Source organism: Miniopterus natalensis, chromosome 11 (assembly GCF_054644295.1).
Source record: "Miniopterus natalensis isolate mMinNat1 chromosome 11, mMinNat1.hap1, whole genome shotgun sequence".
NCBI lineage: Eukaryota > Metazoa > Chordata > Mammalia > Chiroptera > Miniopteridae > Miniopterus > Miniopterus natalensis.
In genome coordinates, this window is record NC_142091.1 from 77,560,817 (window position 1) to 77,588,309 (window position 27,493).

At 64.6% G+C, this 27,493-nt stretch overlaps 1 protein-coding gene across 1 annotated transcript; it reads right to left on the reverse strand.

Moving 5' to 3' along the window:
- Positions 1–458: 458 nt before the first annotated feature.
- On the reverse strand, positions 459–27,493 carry MUC2 (mucin 2, oligomeric mucus/gel-forming). The gene is made up of 53 exons (XM_087822481.1): positions 27,418–27,493; positions 26,548–26,818; positions 26,108–26,222; positions 25,668–25,758; positions 25,476–25,585; positions 25,070–25,280; positions 24,730–24,855; positions 24,128–24,245; positions 23,911–24,049; positions 23,718–23,828; positions 23,564–23,633; positions 23,327–23,464; positions 23,053–23,217; positions 22,491–22,585; positions 22,189–22,315; positions 21,630–21,885; positions 21,486–21,544; positions 21,290–21,390; positions 20,809–20,960; positions 20,350–20,488; positions 19,933–20,043; positions 19,671–19,850; positions 19,345–19,584; positions 18,679–18,835; positions 18,410–18,541; positions 17,793–17,940; positions 17,460–17,503; positions 16,903–17,100; positions 16,400–16,426; positions 15,121–15,610; positions 12,651–14,985; positions 12,342–12,425; positions 11,801–12,209; positions 10,154–11,416; positions 9,240–9,527; positions 8,826–9,049; positions 8,288–8,462; positions 7,576–7,823; positions 6,821–7,004; positions 6,333–6,558; positions 5,612–5,790; positions 5,172–5,241; positions 4,941–5,038; positions 4,808–4,839; positions 3,502–3,679; positions 3,139–3,243; positions 2,956–2,996; positions 2,730–2,852; positions 2,509–2,607; positions 1,466–1,594; positions 1,233–1,272; positions 913–1,039; positions 459–833 (listed from the first exon to the last, which is right to left on the reverse strand). The coding sequence occupies exons 1-53, from the start codon at positions 27,491–27,493 to the stop codon at positions 596–598; spliced, it is 11,292 nt and encodes a 3,763-aa protein (XP_087678607.1). The 3' UTR covers positions 459–595.

Sequence of the window (27,493 nt, forward strand, 5' to 3'; positions counted from 1 at the left end):
TCACACACGAGTCACACACACAGGTGCTCATGCTCACACACACGTGTGCACACGTGCTCCTGCCCACAGCTGGGGGGCGGACAGAAGCCTCACGGAGCCGCTAGCCCTAGACATGGCTGAGAGATGAGCCGAGAGTCCATCCCACACCTCGGGGCCGGAGGGCTTCCTGGAAGGGGCGTCTGCCTCTCCAGGGCCCAAGAGCGGGACAGGACGAGACAGGGCTTTGTAGGGCCGCCCTGGAGACGGTGGTCACGGTGGGGGGGTCCCATTTTGTACGTGAAGTTAGCCAAAGCCAAGCCAGGCATATGCACGGTGTCCCCCGGGTCCTGTGTGCAGAGCCTGGCGATCGGCCCCACGGGGGGATGAGGGGCCCTCTATGGGCCTTCTGGATGCACTGGCCCCCCCGGGAGCACCCACCCAGACCCCGTGGCACCAACTGAAGCATGAGCACAGCCACATAGCATTTCAATCTGCATTTATTTGGGAAAGTGAAGAATTGAACCAAAGCTTGGAAAATAAATATCCATACAGAGGAAGTCAGTTCAGGAGGCGAGGGAGCTCAGAGGGTTAGCAGGCGGGTGGGTGTTCGCCCACCTCAGCCCCTGCTCGGGTGCAGGGCCGGGAGCCCAGAGCGGCGGGCGCGGCCGGGGGCCCTGCGCTGGGCCTGCGGGAGCTCGCACAGGGTGTCCTGGCACAAGCAGCTCTCGATGTGGGTGTAGGTGTGTTTCCGGGACCTGCCGTCGGGGCAGAGCAGCTGCACCTCCCGCCGGCTGGTGCGCTCCTCCTTGCAGCAGGAGCACTTGTGGTCCAGGGCCTGCGCCTCAGCCGAGTACCTGCCGGAGCGCCAGCGTGAGGGCCACCCCCGGGCATGCAGCTCCCCTCTGCCGCCCCCACCCTCAGCCCGAAACTCACATGGCGAAGGTCCCACAGGATCCGGAGCAGTAATTCATGGTGACCTTCGCAGCGCAGCCGCCTTCTGAAATCTCCCTGGTTTCGGACATGGTGGAGCAGGGGATCCTGGTCTCATTGCGAGGGATGCCTGGGAGACAGCGAGGTGGAGGCTTGGGGCGGGGTGTCCACACCCCCCAGGACACCCACCGCCCCCGCGGCCCTGACGCAGCTGGGTGAGGTCCTCCCACTCGCCATCTGCCTCTGATTGGCTCCCGGGGCCCATCCCCTGTGCCTTCCTCCCCGAAGGGCCTAGGGAACCCACCCGCCAGGCCTGTACTCACATTTCTTGCAGCAGCCGTTGGGCATGTAGGTGATGGAGCCCTGGAAAGAAGGAGAGTGAGCCTGGCACCCCAGACCTCCCCCAACGGGAGTGCCCCCACGGTCCGCCGGGGTCAGAAGGGACAGTTCCTACAGAAGGGGCCACTGTCCCAGCACAGAGACCAGTCCCCCAGGAACACGGGGACCTCTCGCCACCCCTGCAGAGTGCACGCAGCCACCCGAGACGGCTGCTCACCGGGAGGCAGGAGCTGGGGTCGAAGTCGGGGCAGGTGATGTTGGAGACGGACGAGATGAGCTGATTGTGGATCTTCACGCAGCTAAAGAAGGTGCAGTTGTTCTTGGGGTCGCTCTTCATGTCCCCGGGCTGTGGGGGGAGGACAGTGTGGTGAGGGCCAGCCCAGGAAGGCAGATGGGAACGCCTGGCAGGCCCTGCCCAGCCATGGGCAGCCTCTCAGACAGGACGTCCTGCCTGCAGGCCCGGGGCCACCAGGCAGGTGGCACGCAGGAGGGGCCCGGGGACGGCCACCAGCCTGTAGTCCATACACGAATCCCGTCCTAACCCGGAGCCTGCGGGTGTGACCTTATTTAGGAAAAGGGTCTTTGGCCCGGCCAGAGTGGCTCAGTGGTTGAGCTTCGACCCAGGAACCAGGGGGTCACGGTGTGGCTCCTGGTCGGGGCACAGGCCGGGGTCGTGGGCTCGACCTCCAGTGGGAGGCGGGCAGGAGGCAGCTGCTCAGTGATGTTTCTCTCTCATCACTGATGTTTCCTCTCTCTCCCTCTCCCTTCCTCTCTCTCTAAAATCAACAAAAACATATTTTTTAAAAGTAAAAGGGTCTTCGCAGGTGTGATTAAGCGAAAGATCTTGGCGTGGGGTCCTCCTGGATCACCAGGTGGCCTTAAATCCAGGGACCGGTGTCCTTATAAGAGATGATAGAAGAGACAGAGAGAGGAGGGACCATGTGATCACGGGGACAGAGACTGGAGGGACCTGGCCACAGCCCAGGGACTCCTGGAGCCCCAGAGGAGGAAGAGGCAGGAAAGGCCCCCTCCTCGAGTTTTGGAAGGAGCACAGACCTGAAACACCTTCCTGCTGTTCTCAGTCCCCCGCATCCCCCCCCCCGCCCCGTCCCCAGCTGTGGCCGCTTGTGACTGCCAGACACGTGTGCCTCAGGGCAGGCCCTGGGCCACAGCAGGGCAGTGGGTGTGTTCCGGGCCTTGCCCCCGGCTTCAGTCAACCCCCCACCCCTGCCAGGCAGGAGCCCCCTCCCCCCAGCGCACCTTCAGGATGAGGTGGAGGCCATCAGGTCTGCTGATGATGCAGTCGGTCTGCTCACACTTCGGGCAACACTCACCCGGGACAGTCACCAGCCCGAAGCCCTAGGAGAGAGGCAGGCTCAGGGCGGAGGCTCAGGGCCCAGGCTCAGGGCCCAGGCTCAGGGCAGTGCTGGGACCCAGAGGGGCAGGGATGGGACCCAGAACTCCTGGGGAGGGGCACTCACAGGGTTACAGGTGGTGTTGCAGGGCACGTGGCTGCAGGACACCTGGTTGAGCTGCGTGGCGCCGTCCGTGACGTTGGTGCAGACGCATGTCTCGCACCCGGAGGAGTACACTGGGGAGCCGGGCTGGGGCACAGGGAGGGACACGTGAGGCGGGTGAGCCCGTGAGCCTGGTCGGGACCCCAGCCCCTCGCCCTGCTCCCTCCCCGCTGGGCAGCCCCTGGCTCACCTGGTACTCAGCGTTCCCAACAACACACACGCCCTTGGGCACTTGAGGGAGAAAGAATAGGAGGGTGGGTGGGACATGCATCCCGTGGATGGTGCGGGCACCAGGGCCCGGGATGGGTGGGACTCCCAGAAGGGAGCCGCTGCACCCCACAGCCCCCTCCCTCCGCGGCCTCGGCCCTCTTACCACAGGAGTAGAAGGGGCAGCACCTCCCGGGCTTCATCTCGCTCTTCAGGTCGAAGCCCATAGGACAGTCGGGAGGCTGCTCCTTGCACAGGCTGGCATTGCACTCTGGGGGCAAAGTGGGGACACACAGGGATATCGGCGACCCTTCCGGCAGGCAGGGCCGGGGCCTCCCCCGCGCAGGGTCCTGAGCACCCTCCAGCACCTGCCCTCAGCAGACACCCCCAAGGCCCCAGCCTCCAGCAGCCCCGAGTCGGGGGCTCCCGAGTCCACAGAACAGAGAAACACGCACGGGGCGGGGCTTGCTCAGTGACACCAGGGGCCACGGTAAGGGGGAGACAGAGGCCCAGGCCCCAGGTGACTTACTGCAGGAGGTGATGTTGCAGCAGGTGTCGGCAGGGTTGACCTCCGTGACCAAGTACGTGCCATCCTCTTTGCACTGGACGGGCGGCTTCTGGGTGCATTTCTTGGGTTGGCAGACGATGCCGCTCCCGCCCTCCAGGCAGATGCAGTCCTTGCAGTCGAACTCGAAGTGCTCCCCATACTGCAGGGAGGAAGGGGGTGAGCCAGGGCGAGAGCCATGCCCCCCACGTGCCAGGGCCACACCGCGGCACGTCGGGTCAGCAGGGAGCAGGCACTGCGCTGGACACTCGCCGACGGCCCTGTGGGAACACCTGCGCCCTCCCACCTCTCAGCACACGGGGTGGTTCTGGTCCAGGACCGCGGCCTTCACTCAGGGCCAGGCCACTAATAACACAACCGTGACCTGCTCGCCCGAGTGTCCCTACGTAGGCCAGGCGCGTGGCAGACAAACCACACGTGTCTACCGGGTCAACTGCGTGCGGGAGACACAGCAGCGCAGGGACCAAGACAGAGCATCGTGTGACCGCTGGGCCAGTGGTGTGGACGGTGGACGGGCAGATGGAGGGATGTGTGGACAGACGGACAGATGGTGGGTGGGTGGATGGATGGATGGATGGATGATAGGATGGATGGATGGATGGATGGATGGATGGATGGATGGATGGATGGATGGATGGATGGATGGATGGATGGATGATAGGATGGATGGATGATAGGATGGATGGATGGATGGATGGATGGACGGATGGATGATAGGATGGATGGATGATAGGATGGATGGATGATAGGATGGATGGATGGATGGATGGATGGATGGATGGATGGATGGATGGATGGATGGATGATAGGATGGATGGATGGATGATAGGATGGATGGATGGATGGATGGATGGATGGATGGATGGATGGATGGATGGATGATAGGATGGATGGATGATAGGATGGATGGATGATAGGATGGATGGATGGATGGATGGATGGATGGATGGATGGATGGATGGATGGATGGATGGTTTGTTGGAGGCACTGATGGGTGGGTGGGTGGATCAGTGTTGAGCAAAAGGATGGATGTGCAGAGGGACAGAGGGATTCAGGGACGGAAGGATGTGGGAGTGGTGGGAGGAGGGCAGAAGGGGTTCCTGGAGCATAGGTGGGTGGATGGGTGGACGTCCTGCTAGCTAAGCTTTGCAGGACTTAGATGACCCATTATCGACGCTTTGAGCTCCCAGGTTCTCATGTCCAACCCACCCACCCCCAAAACTCGGGGTCTGTGGGAGAATCCCACCCCAGCACCGAGAAGCAGGCCTACCTCTCTGGGCACATTGTCAGGTCCCACACAGCCTAGGAGAGAGGAGACAAATCCTGTTAGCAGAGTCCGGGGACAGCGGGACCGGGCCTGGCTCCGTGGAGGCAGGAGAGGGGAAGGCAAACTGGAGACGTACCACACACGTCCACGCAGACGTCAAAGCCGGGGGCGTAGCTCATGGTGCCCTCGGGGCAGAAGCAGCCTTCCACCAGCAGGGTGCTGTTGTCTGTGGAGCTGGAGGGCAGGAAGGGATCGTGAGCTGGGCATGCGGGCGGCTGGGGGACGGCGCACTGGAGACCCATGCACGGGCATGCGCCCTCAGCGCCCGCCCGGGGAGCCCACCACCCCGTGGATCTCCGTGACTGACCTGGACTTGCAGGTGGGCTCCTTGGCAGGACCACAGGGCCGGTACTCCTTGTGAGGTGGGCAGTGGACCGCTGCAGGAGGGAGGCAGCAGAGTCAGGAGGGAGGAGCCTGGGTTCCCCAAAAGTGACAGCCCTGCCCAGCCCCTCCCCCAAAGGACCTCCCTCCCACATTGGCTAAGGGTGGCAGGCTGCCCAGCACTGCCCGGCTCAGCACCCATTCTGTCTTGAGCTGGGTGACAGGTGTCCAGTCGTGCTTAGCAAGGTGGGCAGCACCCCAGCCCTCCCAGCCCCTGCAGCTGGCCTTCTGTCCCCCCCCTCAAGGCCGAGTCCGGTCTCCATGTGCGCCCAGCTACCCCACTCCGGTGTGGTTTCAGGCTGGGCACAGCACCCAGCTGAGCCCAGAGGGACCCCAGCCCGGGCCCAGGGGTGGGCAAGCACTCACGGCAGGCCCCATGGGTGTGGTTCCGCCAGTCGATGCAGACGCCCTCGTGGGCACAGAGGGCCGCGTAGGTCTGCAGGCTGATGCACTCCAGGCCCGAGTCGGGCATGGTGCAGGTGTCGAACACACAGGCCTCGTAGTAGTGCTCGGGGGGAGCCAGGGCATGGCACTGGGCAAACAGGCTGTGGGGAGGGACACGGGTCAGGCTCCGACCAACGGGGCTCCACCTCTCTCACTGTCCCCACCACCCAGCACCTGCCACTGGGCTGCTCACCTAGAGGCCCTGGGTAGGGGGGCTCAGGGAAGGGGCCCCCACTGTGGCCCAAGGATAAGTGCATGCCGGCAGCACTCCCTCCAACAACCCTGGCAGAGGGCCACCCGGCTTTCACTTGCACACCTCTGGGGACGAGGCACTCACTCCCCACCAGCTCTGGGAGAGCCCGCCTCCTCCTACACCCAGCTCTGCCCCTGAAAGCACCCGCAACACTGACTCTGGTCAACTGGTCTACCCCAGGCTTCACGCTCACTCTACCTCACACCAGCCACGGGCAGGATAGATTGGGGAGGTCGGAAAAGGCCCGGGGATGTCTGACCAGGCAGCTCAGCCCCACAGAAAGCGGGAGCCTGAGTCCGGGGCCCCTCTGTGGCCGGCACCTGCCCCCCGGCCCCCAGGCCTACGCTCAGCACCCTGCCTCTCCTCCTGACGTGGAGGGGACACAGTCACCTGTCCTTGATGAGCTCGCAGAGAGGAGACGAGCAGTTCTTGTGTGGGCCAGTGCCACTGCCCCCCGAGGGCGTGGTGGCCGGGCGCCGGGTGGTGAAGCTGGTGTGGGGACAGTGTGGCTTGGAGGGGTCATTCACCACCCACTGGTCAGCTGCGACCTCGCAGTCAGCGATGACCTCCCCGCTGGGCAGCATGCAGTCGTCCGCGGTGTTGTTGGTGCAGGTGCCTGTCGGCGAGAAGGCCCAAGTCGAACCGGCACGAGCCCTGGGACCCCCCCGCTCCTGCAGCCCAGCCTCCCCGGTGACCAGCTGCTGGCCAGGGCCGAGGTGGCTTCCCGCAGGGGCCAAGCCCAGGACGACAGCCACAGGCTCCCCGAGCGCGGGAGCGGGAGAACCGCGCTGGGCTGGGGGTGCTCGGGCCGACTCTGCCCCCTCCCCCTGCCCTGGCAGAGCCCAGGGGCCGCAGGGAGCCCTGGGGGCGAGGCTCACCGCACTGGCCCTTGGTGTTGTTGCCAAACAGGCTATAGGGCAGCTTGATGGAGAAGGACAGGCCGTTGTAGGAGACCAGGGCACCCAGCCGGGGGATGTCCACGATGTAGTTGATGCCCGACTCGTACACCTGCAGCCCGTATTTCTTGTAGGGCAGTGCCACGGCCTGCTTGTTGATCAGCACCTGTGGCCGGCATGGCTGGGGTCAGGGACGGCCAGGGGCCAGGAGCTGGCGGCCACTCAGCTGGAAGCCTGCCCTGCCTGGTCACCTCTGCGCAGGGCGCCTTACACATCAGGGCCGGGCCGGGCCGGGAGGGCGGCGCCCCCGCCCCTCCACCCCTCACACTGCGGGGGGACCTCTGCCTGCCCCTCCCGGTCCTGTTCCCTTTCCCTTCCTCCCTGCCCCGCTGGTCCCGGGGTGAAGTAGCAACGTGCGACCCGCGGAGCCCCTCGGAGACTTCGGGGCACAGGGAAAGGGCAGGGCTCCACAGGCCGTGGGAACCAACAACTTCATGTGGGCATAGGCCCAGCCCCTGCCCGCCGGTCCCTGTCCTCGGGGTGGCGGCCTCTGCCCCTGAGACCTGTGCCCAGGGTGGGTTGCAGGTGACTGATGGGGTGACCCAGGGGTCCCTGCGCGCCCCCGCAGGGCCTGGGACAGGGGTTGAGTGTGTCCCCCAAGCGCCGCCAGCCCAGCTCTGGGGAGCTCGGCACAGCCTCCCAGCAGGCGGGATGGGCATCGAGTTGCCCCGTCTTACCTGCACCTTCATGGGTGCCATCTGCACGGTCTTGACCAGCACCTCCTGGGTCTCGTGGCGCACTATGAGCGTGCGGGGGCAAGACACCTTGTCGTTGGCGTCGCAGTGATAGTTGTCAATGTAGACCCCGAAGTTGTCCACGATGGGCGTGATCTGCTCCACCAGGACGTAGGTGCAGTTGCCCTGGTAGCTGTAGTACAGCCCGTCGAAGGTGACGTAGTGGGGGTCGCCCCAGCCAGTGCAGTAGCCTGCGGGGGGAACCGGGGTGAGCCGCGCAGAGCCCGAGCCGGGGCTGGGATGGGACAGCAGGAACCGGGCGTAAGAAAGCAGGGTCCCCGGAGCACACCGGCACCCAAGCCGGGAGGGTCTGGTCCCGCCTCAGGCCCCCAAAAGGGCATCTCCCCATTCAGCCCACAGTGGCCGGTTCCTTCCGCAGGATGCGGCCTGGCTTTGGAGTCAGGTCTGGTTTCCGAAGCAGCCCCGTTCCCCGGAGGTGGCTGAGCTCCGCCAGCCAAGCCCCACCCCCGCCCCGTCCTCCCCCCCACCCGCCGGAGGAGACAGGAATGAGCAGGGGCCGTGAGAAGTCCCTGGGACAGGTGCCTGGCCGTCCAGCCACCACGTCCAACCTGGGCTCTGCGCCCAAGGTCCTCAGGCCCTGCAGCTTCCACCCCCAGGAGGGGGGAGGGTGCCTTGGCGTCCTGGGCTTACTCACAGTCACACTCCCAGTGCCAGCAGCAGCCGTCGGGGTCCATGACGCGCACCGGCGTGAGGTTGTTGGAGCAGGTGGGCATGGGCGGGGGCTTGCACTCCACCTGCACGATCTCCACGGTGTTGTCATGTTTGCAGATGGCCTGGGTGCAGTTACACAGCCACCAAGTCTCATTCTCCTGCGGGCGGGGAGGGCGCGGGTCAGCCGGGGTTGGCAGGGACTAACGGGGCCAGCCGGGACCAGCAGGGCCCCTCTGCCCACAGGGGAGCAGGCAGGGCAGACTGTACTCCTGAGGTCCCAGGAGAGCCTAGGAGCCCTCGCGACGGGGACAGGGGAGCCGGGGGCCGAGGGCGCCCGGTCAGGAGACAGCGTCACCCCATCCTGGTGAGGCCAGTGGGAGAGGGGGTGGGAGAGCTCCGCAGACCCTGTGCCCCAAAGGCTGTGCTCAGGATGTAGGGGACAGAAAGGCAGCCCCCGGGGCTTTAGACCCAGACAGTGCGTCCAGGACTGAGGGGACCAAAGCTGCCCACAGCCCACTGACCTGTCTGGGAGGGTCGAAGTTGGGGCAGCCAGGGGTTTTGGTGGTGGTCGGCGTGGTTGTGGGCGTGGGTGGGCGGGGTGTTGACGAGGGTGTCGTCTTGGAGGGTGTGGGTGTGGAGGGGGGCGTGGACGGGCAGGACCAGTTGAAGAACTCCAGCTGGCAGCTCAGCGAGCAGTTCACGTAGTAGCAGGTTTCTCCGTGAGTGCCGTTGTACACCAACTCGCCTGCGGGGGGAGACACCCCCAGACCCTACACCATCCGTCCGGCAGGCCTCCCCTCCACAGGGCTGCCAGAGGAGAGCCCCCACCCCCGTTGGACCCCTGACCTTAGACCTGCCTCCTAACCACTGGTAAAAGCAGACCAAAGTCCCACCGGCCTCCGTTGCCTGAAAGTCAGAAGGGAAAAGCTCGGTACCTGGGCCATAGTACGTGTCATTCAGAACGCAGCAAATTTTGATGGGGGTGCTTTTCACGGTGCTGGGGGTCGAAAGCGGAGTCTGCGAGTGGACGGGCACGCTGGTTGAAGCCGTGGTGGTCTGCGACGGGGGCGGCGTGGTTGATGGGTGTCCTGGCGCGGTAGGTGTCCTGGTGGTTGTCGTCGACACGGTCGTGGGAGTGGGTGTAGATGTGGACGGGGGTTCCGTGGAGGGCGAGGGGGGCCTAGACGTGGCCTTTGAAGAGGTAGGACCCGAAGTCTGGGTGCCTGTAAGAATGGCGGTTACCAGCGAGGCCGATGGTGTCACTCGCTTTAGACGCAGCAGGGGCCTGGTGGCTACTGGAGCCAAACACCTCAGCCAAGGCGTGGCGCGTGGCATGGAGGGCTCACGCCCACTGTCCCAGCTTTCAATCTTAAGGTAGGGCAGAGCGAGGACGGCCTGAGGTCCAACTGTGTGCAACGGGGAGGCCCACCTACCCCGGGCAGGCAGGACAGCAAGAAGGAGGGAGGGCCTCCCAGGACACCTGACAGGCAGCCTCTGCTCCCCACCCAGCCCTGGCCCCATGTGCCCCCCCAGACGGCGTGGCCACGCTGCCCATCACTCAGCTGTGGCTGAAGGATGGGAGCTGAAGGCACTGTGCCTGAGAAAAGACACCCTGTGAGGCAAGTGGGTACCTGCGGCTTTGCTGCTCACCCACAGGCCCGAGGCCAGCATCCCCCGGAATGTGCACTGGCTAGACTTGGCCGAGCCCACCTGGAGCCTCCCAGGGAATACTCTCATTGGACAGAGCAGGTGCCCCTGACTTGGATCCAGGAGCTTCAAAGCTCCCCTGAGGTGAGGAAGAACCGAGAACCAGTCACCAGAGGCCGCGCTGGCTCCATGGGGTCCGTACCTGTAGTGGTGCCACCAGGGGTGCTTCTTCCCGGGGTAGTGACCGTGGGCTTCGTTTCCGTGGGTGGTGAAGGCGGGCTGGTTGTCTTCGTGGTAGTCGGAGGGGTGGTCAGAAGTGTGGTTGATTCCGTGGAAGAAGGGGAGGTAGACTGAGATATTGGAGGCCAGGGGGACTCAGGCGGGGGTTGTGGTGTGGTGATCTCACCAGGTACTGTGCTTGTAGGGACTGGGGTCTCTGTGCTGGTGGTGGTGCTTGATGGCGGTATTGGGGTCTCTGTGGTGGTGGGGGGGGTGGTAGTGTAGGGGGTTGTGGTTGGTGTCTCAGTGGTGGTGGAGGAGGGTGGGGCTGGTGTCTCTGTTGAGGTGGTGGTGGGCGTTGTGGGTGGGGGCACTGTGCTGGTGGTTGTTGGCATTGGTGTCTCAGTGGTGGTGGTGGTGGTGGTGGGGCCTGGAGTTGGTGTCTCTGTTGAGGTGGTGGTGGGTGTTGTGGGTGGGATCACTGTGCTGGTGGTTTTTGGAGTCTCAGTGGTGGTGGAGGGGGGTGGGGCTGGTGTCTCTGTTGAGGTGGTGGTGGGTGTTGTGGGTGGGGTCACTGTGCTTGTGCTTGTTGGAGTTGGTGTCTCAGTGATGGTGGTGGTGGTGGTGGTGGGGCCTGGAGTTGGTGTCTCTGTTGAGGTGGTGGTGGGTGTTGTGGGTGGGATCACTGTGCTGGTTGTTTTTGGAGTCTCAGTGGTAGTGGAGGGGGGTGGGGCTGGTGTCTCTGTTGAGGTGGTGGTGGGTGTTGTGGGTGGGGTCACTGTGCTTGTGGTTGTTGGAGTTGGTGTCTCAGTGGTGGTGGTGGTGGTGGTGGTGGGGCCTGGAGTTGGTGTCTCTGTTGAGGTGGTGGTGGGTGTTGTGGGTGGGATCACTGTGCTGGTTGTTTTTGGAGTCTCAGTGGTGGTGGAGGGGGGTGGGGCTGGTGTCTCTGTTGAGGTGGTGGTGGGTGTTGTGGGTGGGGTCACTGTGCTTGTGGTTGTTGGAGTTGGTGTCTCAGTGGTGGTGGTGGTAGTGGTGTTGGGGCCTGGAGTTGGTGTCTCTGTTGAGGTGGTGGTGGGTGTTGTGGGTGGGGTCACTGTGCTTGTGGCTGTTGGAGTTGGTGTCTCAGTGGTGGTGGTGGTGGTGGTGGTGGGGCCTGGAGTTGGTGTCTCTGTTGAGGTGGTGGTGGTTGTTGGCTTTGGTGTCTCAGTGGTGGTGGTGGTGGTGGTGGGGCCTGGAGTTGGTGTCCCTGGTGAGGTGGTGGTGGGTGTTGTGGGTGGGATCACTGTGCTGGTGGTTGTTGGAGTCTCAGTGGTGGTGGAGGGGGGTGGGGCTGGTGTCTCTGTTGAGGTGGTGGTGGTTGTTGGCTTTGGTGTCTCAGTGGTGGTGGTGGTGGTGGTGGGGCCTGGAGTTGGTGTCTCTGTTGAGGTGGTGGTGGGTGTTGTGGGTGGGATCACTGTGCTGGTGGTTTTTGGAGTCTCAGTGGTGGTGGAGGGGGGTGGGGCTGGTGTCTCTGTTGAGGTGGTGGTGGTTGTTGGCTTTGGTGTCTCAATGGTGGTGGTGGTGGTGGTGGGGCCTGGAGTTGGTGTCTCTGTTGAGGTGGTGGTGGGTGTTGTGGGTGGGATCACTGTGCTGGTTGTTTTTGGAGTCTCAGTGGTAGTGGAGGGGGGTGGGGCTGGTGTCTCTGTTGAGGTGGTGGTGGGTGTTGTGGGTGGGGTCACTGTGCTTGTGGTTGTTGGAGTTGGTGTCTCAGTGGTGGTGGTGGTGGTGGTGGTGGGGCCTGGAGTTGGTGTCTCTGTTGAGGTGGTGGTGGTTGTTGGCTTTGGTGTCTCAGTGGTGGTGGTGGTGGTGGTGGGGCCTGGAGTTGGTGTCCCTGTTGACGTGGTGGTGGGTGTTGTGGGTGGGATCACTGTGCTGGTGGTTGTTGGAGTCTCAGTGGTGGTGGAGGGGGTTGGGGCTGGTGTCTCTGTTGAGGTGGTGGTGGTTGTTGGCTTTGGTGTCTCAGTGGTGGTGGTGGTGGTAGTGGGGCCTGGAGTTGGTGTCTCTGTTGAGGTGGTGGTGGGTGTTGTGGGTGGGATCACTGTGCTGGTGGTTTTTGGAGTCTCAGTGGTGGTGGAGGGGGGTGGGGCTGGTGTCTCTGTTGAGGTGGTGGTGGGTGTTGTGGGTGGGGTCACTGTGCTCGTGGTTGTTGGAGTTGGTGTCTCAGTGGTGGTGGTGGTGGTGGTGGTGGTGGTGGTGGTGGGGCCTGGAGTTGGTGTCTCTGTTGAGGTGGTGGTGGGTGTTGTGGGTGGGATCACTGTGCTGCTGGTTTTTGGAGTCTCAGTGGTGGTGGACGCGGGTGGGGCTGGTGTCTCTGTTGAGGTGGTGGTAGGTGCTGTGGGTGGGGTCACTGTGCTGCTGGTTTTTGGAGTCTCAGTGGTGGTGGAGGGGGGTGGGACTGGTGTCTCTGTTGAGGTGGTGGTGGGTTTTGTGGGTGGGGTCACCGTGGTGGTGGGAGTTGGAGTTGGTGTCTCAGTGGTGGTGGTGGTGGTGGTGGGGCCTGGAGTTGGTGTCTCTGTTGAAGTGGTGGTGGGAGTTGTGGGTGGGATCACTGTGCTGGTTGTTTTTGGAGTCTCAGTGGTGGTGGAGGGGGGTGGGACTGGTGTCTCTGTTGAGGTGGTGGTGGGTGTTGTGGATGGGGTTGTTGTGCTGGTAGGTGTTGGAGTTGGTGTCTCCGTGGTGGTGGTGGTGGTGGTGGTGGGGCCTGGAGTTGGTGTCTCTGTTGAGGTGGTGGTGGGAGTTGTGGGTGGTGTCGCCGTGGTGGTGGGAGTTGGAGTTGGTGTCTCGGTGGTGGTGGTGGTGGTGGTGGTGGGGCCTGGAGTTGGTGTCTCTGTTGAAGTGATGGTGGGAGTTGTGGTCCGAGTCACTGTGGTGCTGATGGTCGTAGTTGTAGTGGGGGTGCTTTCAGAGGGGGTACAGTACCCACAGCAGTAGACTTTGATCTGATAGTTGATGCAGAAGGGCATGGGGATGGGTCCCCCTGGCTTCTGGTTTTCGTTTTTGCACACCAGCCCATTGGAGAGGTCGCACTCCACAACCTGTCCAAGTTCTTCAATGGGAGTATTTGGATACATAGGAGCTCTGCAGGAGATGTTGGCTGCCCATCCCGGATCGCAGGTGTTCCCAATGGGCTCAAAATCTCCACCTGGTATGCTAGTGTTCGGTTTCCCAGAATCCAGCCACTCCGACCATCTGCAGTCCTCCAAACACGTAGTTTGTGTTGACACTATGGGGGTTGATTTTGACGGAGGCGTGCTGGTGGTCACAGTCGTGCTGGATTTTGGTGGAGTTGTGGGTGTCGTAGTAGTGGTCGTCACTGTGGTTGGTTCCGGAGGGGGAGTAGTTGGTGAGGTGGTGGGGGTGGTAGTCACTGTGGTGGTGGGGGTTGGTGTTGGGGTCTCTGTTGAAGTGGTGGTGGTGGTGGGAGTTGTGGTTGGAGTCACCGTGGTGGTGGGTGTTGGGGTTGGTGTTTCGGTCGTGGTGGTGGTGGTGATGGGGGGCACTGGAGTTGGTGTCTCTGTTGAGGTGGTGGTGGGTGTTGTGGGTGGGGTCACTGTGCTTGTGGTTGTTGGAGTCTCAGTGGTGGTGGAGGAGGGTGGGGCTGGTGTCCCTGTTGAGGTGGTGGTGGGTGTTGTGGGTGGGGGCACTGTGCTGGTGGTTGTTGGAGTCTCAGTGGTGGTGGAAGGGGGTGGGGCTGGTGTCTCTGTTGAGATGGTGGTGGGTGTTGGCTTTGGTGTCTCAGTGGTGGTGGTGGTGGTGGTGGTGGAGCCTGGAGTTGGTGTCTCTGTTGAGGTGGTGGTGGGTGTTGTGGGTGGGATCACTGTGCTGGTGGTTGTTGGAGTCTCAGTGGTGGTGGAGGGGGGTGGGGCTGGTGTCTCTGTTGAGGTGGTGGTAGGTGCTGTGGGTGGGGTCACTGTGCTGCTGGTTTTTGGAGTCTCAGTGGTGGTGGAGGGGGGTGGGACTGGTGTCTCTGTTGAGGTGGTGGTGGGTTTTGTGGGTGGGGTCACCGTGGTGGTGGGAGTTGGAGTTGGTGTCTCAGTGGTGGTGGTGGTGGTGGTGGGGCCTGGAGTTGGTGTCTCTGTTGAAGTGGTGGTGGGAGTTGTGGGTGGGATCACTGTGCTGGTTGTTTTTGGAGTCTCAGTGGTGGTGGAGGGGGGTGGGACTGGTGTCTCTGTTGAGGTGGTGGTGGGTGTTGTGGATGGGGTTGTTGTGCTGGTAGGTGTTGGAGTTGGTGTCTCCGTGGTGGTGGTGGTGGTGGTGGTGGGGCCTGGAGTTGGTGTCTCTGTTGAGGTGGTGGTGGGAGTTGTGGGTGGTGTCGCCGTGGTGGTGGGAGTTGGAGTTGGTGTCTCGGTGGTGGTGGTGGTGGTGGTGGTGGGGCCTGGAGTTGGTGTCTCTGTTGAAGTGATGGTGGGAGTTGTGGTCCGAGTCACTGTGGTGCTGATGGTCGTAGTTGTAGTGGGGGTGCTTTCAGAGGGGGTACAGTACCCACAGCAGTAGACTTTGATCTGATAGTTGATGCAGAAGGGCATGGGGATGGGTCCCCCTGGCTTCTGGTTTTCGTTTTTGCACACCAGCCCATTGGAGAGGTCGCACTCCACAACCTGTCCAAGTTCTTCAATGGGAGTATTTGGATACATAGGAGCTCTGCAGGAGATGTTGGCTGCCCATCCCGGATCGCAGGTGTTCCCAATGGGCTCAAAATCTCCACCTGGTATGCTAGTGTTCGGTTTCCCAGAATCCAGCCACTCCGACCATCTGCAGTCCTCCAAACACGTAGTTTGTGTTGACACTATGGGGGTTGATTTTGACGGAGGCGTGCTGGTGGTCACAGTCGTGCTGGATTTTGGTGGAGTTGTGGGTGTCGTAGTAGTGGTCGTCACTGTGGTTGGTTCCGGAGGGGGGGTGGTTGGTGAGGTGGTGGGGGTGGTAGTCACTGTGGTGGTGGGGGTTGGTGTTGGGGTCTCTGTTGAGGTGGTGGTGGTGGTGGGAGTTGTGGTTGGAGTCACCGTGGTGGTGGGTGTTGGGGTTGGTGTTTCGGTCGTGGTGGTGGTGGTGATGGGGGGCACTGGAGTTGGTGTCTCTGTTGAGGTGGTGGTGGGTGGCGGGGTCGAAGTCGGACACTCATCCATTGGCAGACAACAGTTGACACGTATCTCGTAGTCATAGCAGATTCCAAAAGGTCCATTTCCAAACTGGTCTTCGTTTTTGCACATGAACCCAACCGAGATGTCACACTGTGCCTTCTGGCCCAGCTCCTCCCAGCTGAGATGTGGCTCCATGGCCGACCTGCACTGAATGTCCTGGGGCGCCTGGCAGACGCTGTCAAAGGACTCTTGTTCACCACCGTCAGGGCTGGGGCTCGGCTTATTGTTGTTGATCCAGTCGGACCAGAAGCAGCACAGCTCTAGGGAAGCAAGACCCACTGTTGGTCATTTATGCCCCAGAGCAGCACCTTCCCGAGAGGTCACTGGGACCCAGAAAGCTCAGAGACCCCATGACCGGCTGACCCCGTCCTTGACAAAAGCTGAGATTATAGGCTCCTAGCATTTGCGGCTGGACACCACATCACCCGCCCTGAGGCCCAGCGAGAGAGGAGCCCCCAGCGCCACACAGGGTGACAGACCCAGGCCACAGAGCCCAGCCCAGGGACCCTTTCTCAGCTGTGGTCAAATTCTTATGCCAAACAAATGGCCCTGGCCAGTGTGGCTCAGTGGTTAGAGTGTCGGCCCTCACACCGAAGGGTCTCGGGTTCGACTCCTGGGCCAGCGCACGTACCTGGGTTGCAGGTCTGCTCCCCGCCCTTGGTCGGGGCAGGTGCGGGAGGCAACCGATGGATGGGTCTCTCTCCCATCCAGGCTTTCTTCTCTCTCTCTCTCCCCCTCCCTCCCTTCCACTCTCTAAAAATCAATGGAAAAAATATTCTCACATGAGGATGAAGGAAGGAAGAGATGGGGGGAAGGAGAGAGGGAGGGTCATCCATTCCAGTGAGGAGGCACGCATGCCGGAAGAGGCTTTGTCTCAACTCTTGACCACCAATGCTGTCACCCAGAGCTGACCAAGTCCCCTGCATCAGTCCCCGGACCATCTGTGGTCCCTAAGCAGGTGGCCAGGGTGTGAGGGCCACTCTGCCAGGGTTCAGTGGGACCTTCTCTCCTTGCCCGGCTGCCCCCGGAAGTCACGTCCACACACTTACTCGGTGTTGTCGAAGAGGGAGGTGACACTGCAGGGAAGTGGGAAGAAAAGCACGTCATTCGTTATATAGTTTAAGACCCACAGATTATCGTTTCCACTGTCACAGGTTTCTTTTTCCCGTGTCTGTCCTGTCCCCGCTGGCGTGTTCAGTGGGGGCTGCTATCTCGACCAGAACCAACGCCGAGGAACTGAAGGGCATTTCTCGGCATTCTCTAACCCGAAGGGATATTTTTCTGGCTGGTTTTAGAAAATGCCCCCTGGTTGCCTTCACCGTGGTCTGGGGTTGGGGGTGCAGTCATGACACTGGCCAGGCTGGGAGCCCCGGGGACATTCATTCCCTGAGTCGAGCGGCATGCCAGTGTCACCTCCCGCCTGGGAGCAGAGGTGAGACCTGCTGCACAAGCCATGCTCCTGCCCCTAGAAGAGCCACTTCTGCTGGCCCCGCCCAGGGTGCAGGGGAAGGCCAGGGCCCTGAGGAAAGGGGTGCATGGCCCTGGGCCTCACCTGTGCTGGGCGTCGGGGTCGGGGTGGTGGTGGTGGTGGTGGTGGTGGTGGTGGTGGTGGTGGTGGTAGGGGTTGAGGGGGGCAAGACAGGGGTGGTGGTGATCACACAGATGTTAAAGTGCTTCTCCACTGTCCCGTTGGGGCCACAGAACTCCCAGTAGCAGAAGGAGCCATCCTGGGTGTAATTGAGAATCTTCCCTGGGGGGCAGAGAGGGGACCGACATCAACACGTAGGGAACAGGAGCCCTTGGCCTGTCCCAAGAAGGGAAAGGCAGGGCATCCCCCAGCTCCTACCAGCCAGCACAAACCAACGCCCCATGGGAGCCCCATCCCCAGAACCCCAAGGGGCTCCATCAGAACACAGAAGCTGCGTCACAGGCTCCCCGCCCAGGGAAACGCATGGTGGAAGCCGCCTGGGGACGCTGCAGACCCGACAGGCTCTGGGCGGGAAGGACCCCCAGGAGGAAACCACCCACCCACCCACCCAGGCCTAGCCCCAGGAGTCCAGGGCCTGGCAGCCCGCAGGCTCTCGGGGGCGGCCACAGAGGGCAGCTTACCTTCCTCCGGCCAGCAGACAACTGACGAGTTGGTGGTGCACTCGCTGCAAAGCAAGTGCAAGGCTGCAGGTTCGAGAGCACCGGCCTGTCCCGCCCAGTGCAGCCCAGAGCCCCAGGGCATAGCCCCAAAGGGACCCGCCCACCAGCTCTAACAGTGGGCAGAGTGTGGGTGCGGCAAGGCAGGCAAAGGATGGGCAGAGAGGCCAGGATGAGACCGGTGTCCCGGGCCTGGGCCCTGGTGCACACGTGTGGGTGTTGTGCCTGTGTTCCTGTGCGCCCACGGGTGTGCATGGGTGACCTCCCCCGGGCCCCCCGCGATGTGAGCTTATGTACCAGGAATGGCAGTCATCCTTGGGGGGAACGGGCTTTCCAGGTGGGTAGGGGGTGCCCTCCACATAGCAGCCACATTGGTCTTCCTTGACACACTTCTTCAGGTCCTCGTCATAGATGGGCTTGTCCCCAGGGCACCGGGGGTAGCAGCCTAGTGGACACAGGGCACTGGGCTTGAACCATGTCCATTAGGCCCCACCCATCGTTCCCACCACGGCAGGTCCTTCTCTCCGGGATGTTCCTCTGGGAAGACCAGGGTTGGAAAGTCGGGGGCCCAGATCCACCCCCGAGCTGAGCCTGGAGCACTGCCTGTGACCCATCTGACCCCTGACCGGGCGAATCTCTCACCCCTTCCAGTCTGCTGGTTCTCAACTCAAAGGCCCCCCGACCCATCCTTGGAAACGCCCCTACCCTACTCTGCCCGTTCAGCTCCTCAGCTCTTTTCTCCTGACCTTACGGGTTGGGTGTGACCCTGTCCCTTCCCTGCCTGTCCCGTCAAGGGCGGGTCTTAGCTCCGGCTCCGAGCCCCCCGTTCAATGAACAAATTCTGCAGCGAGGAGAGCCCAGCCCACCCTGGAACTCAGGGCCCCCAGCACCACAGGGGGGCAGCCCAGGCTCACCCTCCAGGTAGGACATGGAGATGTTGGAGTGGATTCCGTTAATGGTCCTGCAGGTCTCGAAGCTGCGGTTCCCGCAAGGCTCGTAGTGCCACTCACACTCGTCAGGAGGGTTGTAGTAGTCACAGAATATGGCTGGGGGGGCAGGGAGGGGTCAGACTCAGGGCGGACGGGGCCACGGGGCCTGAGGAATAGGCTTGGAGCCTCAGGCAGGGAGGCGGGCGAGGGGGGAGCAGAGGGGCACGGGGAGGCCAGGCCAGGCGGGCACTCACGGCACAGGTCCGGTGTCCTCCAGAACACGCAGGCGCCCTCTTTGATGCACTCCTGGGCATAGGAGGCCACCGCAGAGCAGAAGCACTCGCAGTCCCCGCCCGTGTCGCAGGAGCAGGAGTCCTGGACGCAGGCCTCATAGAAGGGCTTGGGGTCCACCTGGGGGAGAAGCCGCCATGTGCCTGGGTCCACACGGGCCTCATGAGGCAGGCCTTCCCCCGCAGGCCCCCACGCCAGCCCTGCTCCTGGAACAAGGCCCCGCCACCGGGCACGGGTCTCTCAGGGCTCCGGGGAGGCTGACGGAGGCAGCCCAGAGATGGAGGGGCACCCCTGGCTGTGCACACCTGTTGCTTGGCCCTTGCCACTGCCTGGACTGAGCACTGTCTGGATGTTAGGGGGTTATGTGTCCTTCCCCCCTCCCTGGAAGGTACAGGAGGCTGGGGGTCCAGCAAGGGGTCTCAGAAGGAAGGTTTCACATCTGGTCCCGCGGCCAAAGGACACAGAGGACGGAGATGAAGCCGGAGGACATGTGCCTCATGGTGACTCCGCAGAACAGCTCCCCCCGGAGCGCACACAGAGCGGGCGCAGAGGATGCCCAGCCACGCCCTCCCCCCCACGCTCGTGGCCACGGCCACAGCCACGCCTGCCACGCTCGTGGCTCCACCCACCCTGCTGTGGCAGGCGGCGAAGACGTCGCTCTTGATGATGCTGCACTGCTTCTCGGACCAGGAGCGGCGGTGCGGGTTCTGGGTGCAGGGCTCAGGGGTGGTGGTCACGTCCGGGCAGGTGGAGGCCTCCTTCCAGCTGTTCCCGAAGTCCAGCTCGCTTTCCACCACCATGTGGTCCCGCGTGGTGAAGTCGTTGCTGGAGCGCAGGTCGAAGTTCCCGCACAGGCCGCACACGGTGCCCTGTGGACACAGGCGCGCAAAGGTTTCCCGGAGGCGCTCCAGGAGGGGGCGGCGGGGCCAGGCGGGCCGCAGGGGCAGCCACGCACCTTGTAGGAGGGGGCCAGCTTGATGAAGATGGTGGTCCTCTTGTCCCAGATGACGATGATGCCGATGCTGGTCTCCACCACCAGGTACTGGCCCACCTCTCGCGTGGTGTAGGCTACGTGGTGGCCCACGTCGCGGTGGATCACTGTGTGGTGCTTGTCCTCCAGCTTCAGCTCCGTCCTCTGTGCCCAAGGGAGACGCCGGTCACTGGCTGGATCCAGGTTCTCCCAGACCTCACCGCCCCCCGGGCTGAGCAGCACTCACCCCCAGGAAGATCTTGATGGCCTTAGAGCAGGTGACGCCTGTGGTCCCACAGGGGACGTTCTCGGTGACGATGCTGAAGGAGCCCAGTGAGGAGTTTTGGCCGCAGTAGTCCTGGGGGCCCGCAGGGGACGTGAGCTGAGCCAGCTGGGCAGAGGTGCCCAGACCCGCCACCCCCACTGAGCCTCAGCCCCTCCTCTGTCCAGAAGTGCCCTAACTGCCCCCCACGTGCCCTTCCTTCCCTGTGCACCACACACCCCTGTGCACCCAGGGAGGGCCACAGGATGATCGGGAAGAGGGAGGGCCGGCCCTGACCGACCAGGCCCTTCCCTGGGCAGATACAGCCCCCACGGCCATCCCCAGGGCCAGCAGAGCGGGGACAGGGAGCCGGGCAGGTCCTGGAGGTGCCCTCGGCCTCACCTGAGCGGCAACGTAGGAGCAGTGCCCATCGAAGTCATAGAACTTCCCGTCGAAGGTGATGTAGTGACCGCTCCCGTAGACGGTGCAGGTGCCGTGGCACATGTTGTGGGTGCAGGCCCAGCGCCCTTTCTGGCAGGTGCTGAGGAGAGTGGGAGAGGGGCCTGAGGGGCTGCAGGGCCCAGGTCCTCCCGCCGCTGCTCCGGGGGCAGCCCTGCCAAGCTCCCAGGCGCTGTGTGGACAGCTCACCGGGCACGTCACCTACAGGCCCCGGTCAACCCCAAAATGCCGCCCAGCACCCCTACTCGGGCCAGGGCCCTGCCAGCCGGTGGGGGTGGGGGGCACAGAGCCCTGCAGACCCAGGCTGGCCCCAAGGGGAGGGGGCCCCAGGCTGGGCCTGTTTTCCAGGACAAGCTCCCCTCCGAGCGCTAGGGGCTGGGTCAGCCAGACCAGGCCACTCACCAGGTGTTGCAGTCCACTGTGATCTTGTCCCCGGGGTTGTACAGGTCCTGGTTGTGCACACACGGACACTCATCCTCCGTGACACAGCCCCCGCGGCCGTCATCCATCTGCCCCTCGGGGCACACGCACCCGCTGATGCACTCCGTCTGGTACTGGGGGCAGCCGGACAGTGGGGGTCACAGATTCAATACCAGCTGGCCCTGCCCCTGGCTGTCCCTCTGACGCGGCGGGCACCCCTCGCGTCCCCACCCCGCCCGGGACCTCTCTCCCTGGGCCCACCACTGGGCAGGGAGACATGAGGGCCGCCTGCCAGGGCCCCCTACACTGGTCCCTGCCCCCCATGGGGGGCTGGGCAGGGGCCCACAGGGACAGGGAGGGCCAAAAGGGCCCCTGTGTCCACAGGCCTGGCACCCCGAGCCTCAGGGCCGGCACAGAGCCTGCCCCCCCACCCACCCCCCCCGCGGCCCTGCCCAGCACGCACGGAGCCGGCGGCCAGCGTCTGGCAGCTGACGGGGCGGGGCTTCCGGATGGCCAGGGCGGTCAGGTTGCTGCAGTCGATGTGAATCTTCGGGGCCGAGCAGCCTGTGGGACAGAGGGGCCGCCTTAGCTCAGCGGCAGGCGGCCGGCCGGGAGGGCAGGCGAGGGGAGGAGGCCCCGCGGAGGCCGCGTCCACTTACTCTGGCCGATCAGCCTGGCCCTGACCTGGTTGCAGTGCAGCCTCCCGTTGCGGCAGACGCTGCGAGGAAGAGGCGGGAATGAGTCCCCAGGTGGCCGGCCCCCGCCCGCCCCGAGCCCGCCCTCCCTGGCCCCAGGACACCCACCACAGCTGCTCCTGCCAGGTGACCACACTGCCCGCCTCCACGTAGAGGCCGTGGTGGTAGCAGGAGCACTTGGCCAGGGGCACGCATCGGCCCTTCTCGTCCAGGAAGGTGTGGTCAGGGCAGCCGCAGCCGTCCACGGGCGCGAAGCCCTTGGGACAGTGGGCGTCGGCCTCGGAGAGCGCGCGGCAGGTCTGCTGGCAGGCGGTCAGGTTGTACAGGAAGATCTGCGACTGGGGGCAGGAGCCCACGTCCTTGTCTGCGGAGCGAGGGGCCTCGTGAGCGGCGGGAGAAGCGCCGGGCGCTAGCCATGCCCCTCTGGCTGTCCCCCAGCCCCACCTTGGCGCACCCGCCCCTTAGGCCGCCCCGCTGGAAAAACAGGCTGGGGCCACAGCTCGGGGATCCTCCCGCTGCAGAGGAGGCTGGGAGCCCCCGTGTCCCGCTGACCCCCCCCCACCCCAACCCTCAGGAGGATCTGCCACGGGGATGGCGGGGGAGCCAAGGGCCCACTGCCCTGGGACGCAGGACCCCGAGCCCCGGGACGCCGGCGGGTGGCACTCACTGCAGACGAGCTCTCGCCAGCCCCACAGCGTGACGCCCTTGGCGGCGCAGGCGCGGGCGTAGGAGGACAGGGCGGCGCACATGCAGTCCTCCGTGTTCTGGCAGTTGCAGGTGTCGTATCTGCACCTCTGGGGGGCGAGGAGGAAAGGCGGCTGAGAGCGGGCGCACCCGGGCGGGCGCTCCCAGCGCCCACGAGCGCTCACACACACACACACGGACACACACGGACACACGCCCACGCCCTGCACACCGTGTTCACACCCACGCTCAGCCGGGGGCACGGAGCCTGCGGGTCCCACCCACCTTGTAATACTCGGCCGGGTCCACAGCGGAGTGGCACCTGCTGAAGGGGGACCCCTTCCTCTTCAGTAGGGAACACCAGTGCTCAGCATAGTTGGCTAGAGGGGGTCAGAAGCTCAGTGGGGCAGCCCCTGCAGCAGGTCCCCTGAGCCCTGCTGTCCGGCCACCCAACCTGCAGTGAACACCATCCCCTCGTGGACCAAGCCCAGCCCCTCCCTCCAGGTCAGGTCAGCCCAGAACGAGGCAGGGGTGCCCACCCCTCACCTCTCAACCTCCCGGGCCACAGAGGGAGGGAGAGCTCACCGCCCCTGCCCCAGGCCAGCCCTGGCAGAAGGCCACCACCCAGCAATCAGCAGGCCCGGCCCCCCTGCCCTGTCACGTGGCGGGCTGCCACCGTGGGCACCATAAACAGCCACACGGCAGGAAGCAGCGGGCGGACAGGGGGCCCTGCGCGGGGCCGACCGTGTCCCCTCCCGCCCCCACACGCCGCGTCCACCGTGAACCGCAGCTGCCCCTGAGGCCACAACGGCCCCGGGCCAGCTCTTCCGGGTGGGACCTCGCTCACCGCTCTCGATGTTGAGGGAACAAGGGTCGTCCAGCCAGTCCAGCTTGTCCTGGCAGCTCGACTGGGCCTTCCAGGTGTTGGCGAAGCTGGCCCCGGTGGCCTCCACCAGCCCACCTGCTGTCTTGAAGTCGTCACCTTCCTGGCCGTTGAAGTTCCCGCAGAGGCCTGAGGGGCGAGGACAGGGTTGAGGCAGGGCAGGGGGCAGGGCAGGGGGCAGGGGGCAGGGGGCAGGCCTGAGTGTGGCCTCTGCGGGGAGCCTGGGGGCGCCACTCACCCTGCACGCGGCCCTGGGCGGCCTGGTCCAGGGTCAGGAACAGCTGCATGACTGGCATCAGCTGGATCTGCAGCCGGAGGCCGAAGGCCGTGCTCACCACCAGGTGGTAGGAGGATGGTCGGAAGATGGAGAAGCTTGCTGCAAGGTGGGGGTGGGGGCGTCAGGGCGTCAGGGCGTCAGGGCGTCGGGGCGCAAGGGCTCCCTCCTGCCCTCCACGCTCAGCCGCCTGGGACTCACCTGTCACGTGGGGCAGGTTCACCTGCAGCTCATTCAGCAGCACGCTCCCGTCGGACCTGAAGACCACCACCTGGGGGAAAGACGGGGGGACCGTGGGGCTAGGAAGGGCCTCGGGGACAGGGGACAGGGCACGGGGGGAAGGGGGGGCACCCACGTTCTTCTGCTTGTCTGCCAGCAGCACCACTGTCTTCAGGCAGGTCTGCTTGTCGGTGGCGCCACAGGGGGCCAGCTCTCCCAGGAGGGCATAGGTGTCGTTGTGGTCGCCCTGTGGGAGGGCAGGGGCCGTGGTGAGGACACGGGCTGGGCTCCAGGTCCACCCCACGCTCACCAGGGCTGGGGGCGGCTACCTTGGTCAGCACGTAGTAGCAGGCCCCGTGGAAGGTGTATTTCTTTCCGTCGAAGGTGGTGATGTGGGAGCCGCCCTCCAGGGCGCAGGTCCCGGGACAGGGCAGGTCTTTGCACACCCAGCGGCCGGCGTGGCAGGTGCTGTGGGGCGTCGGGCACGGGGTCAGGCTCGGCGCTGTCCCCGGCCCGCCAGGCCCCGACCTCGGGCCCCAGACTCACCAGTGCTCGCAGTCGTTGCTGACCTGCTGGCCAGGTGCGTACAGGTGACCGTTTAGCTTGCAGTGGCACTGGCTCACGGGGACACAGCCGCTGCCCCTGAGGTCATCGTACACGGTGCCTGGGACAGCACAGGGGGGGCGTCACACTCAGCCGGGATCCCCAAGGGGGCTGCCAGCCAGGCCTCCCACCCGCAGCCACCTCTGGTCTTTTGAGTGACACTGTGGTCCCGAGTGCGTGGTCAGGGACCTTCCTGTACCTGAGGGTCCAGCCCCTTCCCGGGAACCTCCAGGTTCCACGGGTCGGGTGGGAGGAGGTCTGTCCACAGAGTGATCGCCAGGACCGTGTCCCCCCACCCAAGACACCTAGAAGCCACCACTGTGTGTGTAGGGGAGGGGCCTTCGGTATTTGTGTCCCTCTACCTGGACCCTGTCCCCCAGTTTTGGGGAGAGGCAGGCCGCAAGCCTCGCTCCAGGTGCCATGTGCCCCCCACTCTCACCTTGGTGCAGCTGGGAACCCAAGCCCGAGGCAACGAGGCCACTCGTCCTGGGCACCCAGGGCAGTGCCCCTCCCACCCGCGGGCCCCTGCGGGCTGCCGTGCGCACCTTCTGGGCAGAAGCAGCCGTCCATGCGGTGCTCCTCACACAGGTTGCTGACCTCCAGGTGGGAGCAGGTGTCCATGCAGGGCGAGCCGCTCTCCAGGTAAACCATGTTTCCAGGGCAGGTCTTGGCTGAAATGGGAACGACAGGCCCCTGAGCGACGTGCCCAAGGGGTGGAGTGTGGCCGGTGGAGCAGGGGGGCTCCCGGGAAGGACCCTGGCACCCAAGACAGAGGCCACATCCTTGGTCCTTGGACAAGGCTCCAGACCAGGACACCAGGACACCCTCCCCACGGACCACCCCCTCGCACCCAAGGCCCTGTCCTCCCAACCCCCCGGCGCTTACGGCAGAGCGAGGCTGTCCTCCAGTTCCCGGGCCGCCCCCCGGCGTGGGAGCACTGGCGGGAGAACTCGGCAAGGGTGCTGCACACGCAGGAGGCACCCGGCGGGCACTGGCAGCGGTCCTGGGCGCAGGCCTGCACATAGGGCTCCAGCGGCACCAGGCCCAGGCACTCCTCGAAGGCCTTGGCCCTCAGCAGCCTCTCGCACTCGGCACGCTGGTGGCAGAAGCAATGGTGGGCCCTGGGCCCGGCTGTTCACACCCTCCCCCTTCCACCCTGCCAGGGCGGGAGCCAGGGGGCAGCAGGTGGGGGCTCTCTGGGGAGATGGGCAGCTTTGCTACCCCAGGGCCCCCACCCTGGGAACCGCTGCCGCCGTGGGTGGAGTCCTGGGTGGGGGTCCTGGCAACTCACGTGCTCAGAGCAGGACTGGGCAGCCGCCACCTCCTCTGGGTCGTCACACACGGCCTCGGGCTTGTTAATCTTCTGCATGTTTCCGAACTGGATGGCACTGAAGGGCACGCCTGGGGGGTGGGCACAGCCGGTCAAAGGCGCGCCAGGAGCCTGCACACACACACCCGCCCACCGAGCCCCCGCAGGCCTCACCGTCATGGAGGAACTCTGAGTAGGTCTGCAGGCCGTTGTAGTCGCCGCAGAGGCCGCAGGTGTGGTTCCGGAACCTACTGTCCAGCTCCAGCTGCCAGAGGAAGAGGGGGCGGGTGAGCAGCCTCGGGCCCCCGGGACCACCGTCCAGGGCAGCTGGGGCAGCCGGGAGAGCCCCCCACAGCCAGGCACCTCAGGGCCTCATCTGAACGGGTGTCGGGTTCATCAGGAGGTTGGAGTCAGCCGGGGGGGCCGGGGGGGCCTGGTATCCCTGAGGAGCCCCCCCACCCCGCCTGAGGGTCCCCGCCCCAGGTGGGTTCTGTGGCCTCGCCTCTGCCCATCGCTAACCTGCGGCCTCCCCCATGGGCACAGACAGAGGCTGCAGGGCTCTCCAAGCCCACCCTGCACCAACCACCCTGTGCTCCCGGGGGCCCGGCACCCACCATGAGCGAATCCTCCCGGTTCCACATGAGGGTGAGGCCGGCCCGGGAGAAGACCTTGGTGTAGGTGTCTGTCTTCTCGATGAGCAGCCCGGAGCGGTAGTGCGGGGTGCTGACCCTGCGGGACACCAGGGAGTCAGGGGCCAGCCCACTCGGCCGCCACCTGGTCCTCCCCCGTCCGGCCGCCCAGAGGGGACTGAGGCTGTGCAGGGAGCTCTCACCCTGGGGCCACGTGTGGCCATGGCCCGCAGAGGCTGCGGGCGCCCGAGGGCCCCGTCCACCTGGGCTGGGCTGGCTCCTTCAGTGGGGCCACTCCCTGCCTGCCCGTCTCTCTCTCTGAAGCCCCGTCCTGGGCAGAGCCTGCTCTCCTGCCTCCTGGCACCCCTGGGGGCCCTGCTTCTAGGATGCGGGTGCGGGAGGGGCGGGCCCTCTCCCCTACTCACAGGGCCCCGTTCACCACCACCAGCTGGCCGGTGAGGTAGACAGTGTCGTCCTTGATGGTCAGCAGGATGTACTCGACCTGGGGGTGGCCCCCACTGCGGCCGGGGCCCCTCTTGATGTGCACGGCAAACTCCTTGTAGGAGTCCCGGCAGTCGGAGGCCAGGTTGTAGTCGCAGAGGCCGGGGAAGCGGAAGACATCGCCATCGAAGGTCTTGTAGTGGAAGTCGCCCCAGGTGCTGCAGACGTTGTCGCCATGGTTTCGGGCTCTGCCCTCTGGGAGCGGGGAGACCAAGGGTGAGCAGCCCCGGCGGACACCCCAAGCCTGGCCAGCAGCGGTCCGCAGGTGCTGGACTACAGCTGAGAGCCGTGGGGTCTCAGCCCAGGGCCCAGGGAGGGTGGCCCTGCAGGAGGGGCCTCTGCGGGACCTGGTCACCCGGCCCTGCTGGGACAGAGATGTCTCCGTCCTAGGTTCCCAGTCTTCTCTAACTGAAGTGGCCAAATACCTGGCCTTGCCCCTCCAAGGGTCCCAATACCTGGGACTGAGGTCCCCCAGCCAGGCCCCTCCTGGCCACCCTGCCTCCCTCGCGCTCACAGACGGTGGCCCAGATGGGGTGTTTCCACCAGCTCCAGCCCCTAACGCACACCCAGCCAGGTCGTCACCTTCACAGGGACGGTGGGAACCCAAGACCACCTGTCCTTCCTTCCTTCCTTCTTTCCACCCAAAGTCAGCAGGGCTGGGGCTGCAGGATGCCCCACCAGGCCAGCCACCCCGAAGTCTGGGCAGAGAGGACCACCTTCCACTCCCAGGCAGGGTGTCTGCTCAGGCCGCCAGCCTTCCTGACCCCCAGGACGCTCCCCGGCCACCCCCTCACCTCTCTGTAGCTCTGAGCCCCCGGCTGAAGTCAGGGCCAGGCACAGGGCCACCAGGCAGGCTAGTGGCTGCCCCAT

Coding starts and splice junctions, on each gene's coding strand:
- MUC2 (XM_087822481.1), bottom strand. CDS start 27,493: ATGGGGCAGCCACTAGCCTGCCTGGTGGCCCTGTGCCTGGCCCTGACT. Junction 23,829..23,910: donor GCTACTACGTGCTGACCAAG/GTAGCCGCCCCC, acceptor GCCCTCCCACAG/GGCGACCACAACGACACCTA. Junction 20,044..20,349: donor GCTCCTACGTTGCCGCTCAG/GTGAGGCCGAGG, acceptor GCGGGCCCCCAG/GACTACTGCGGCCAAAACTC.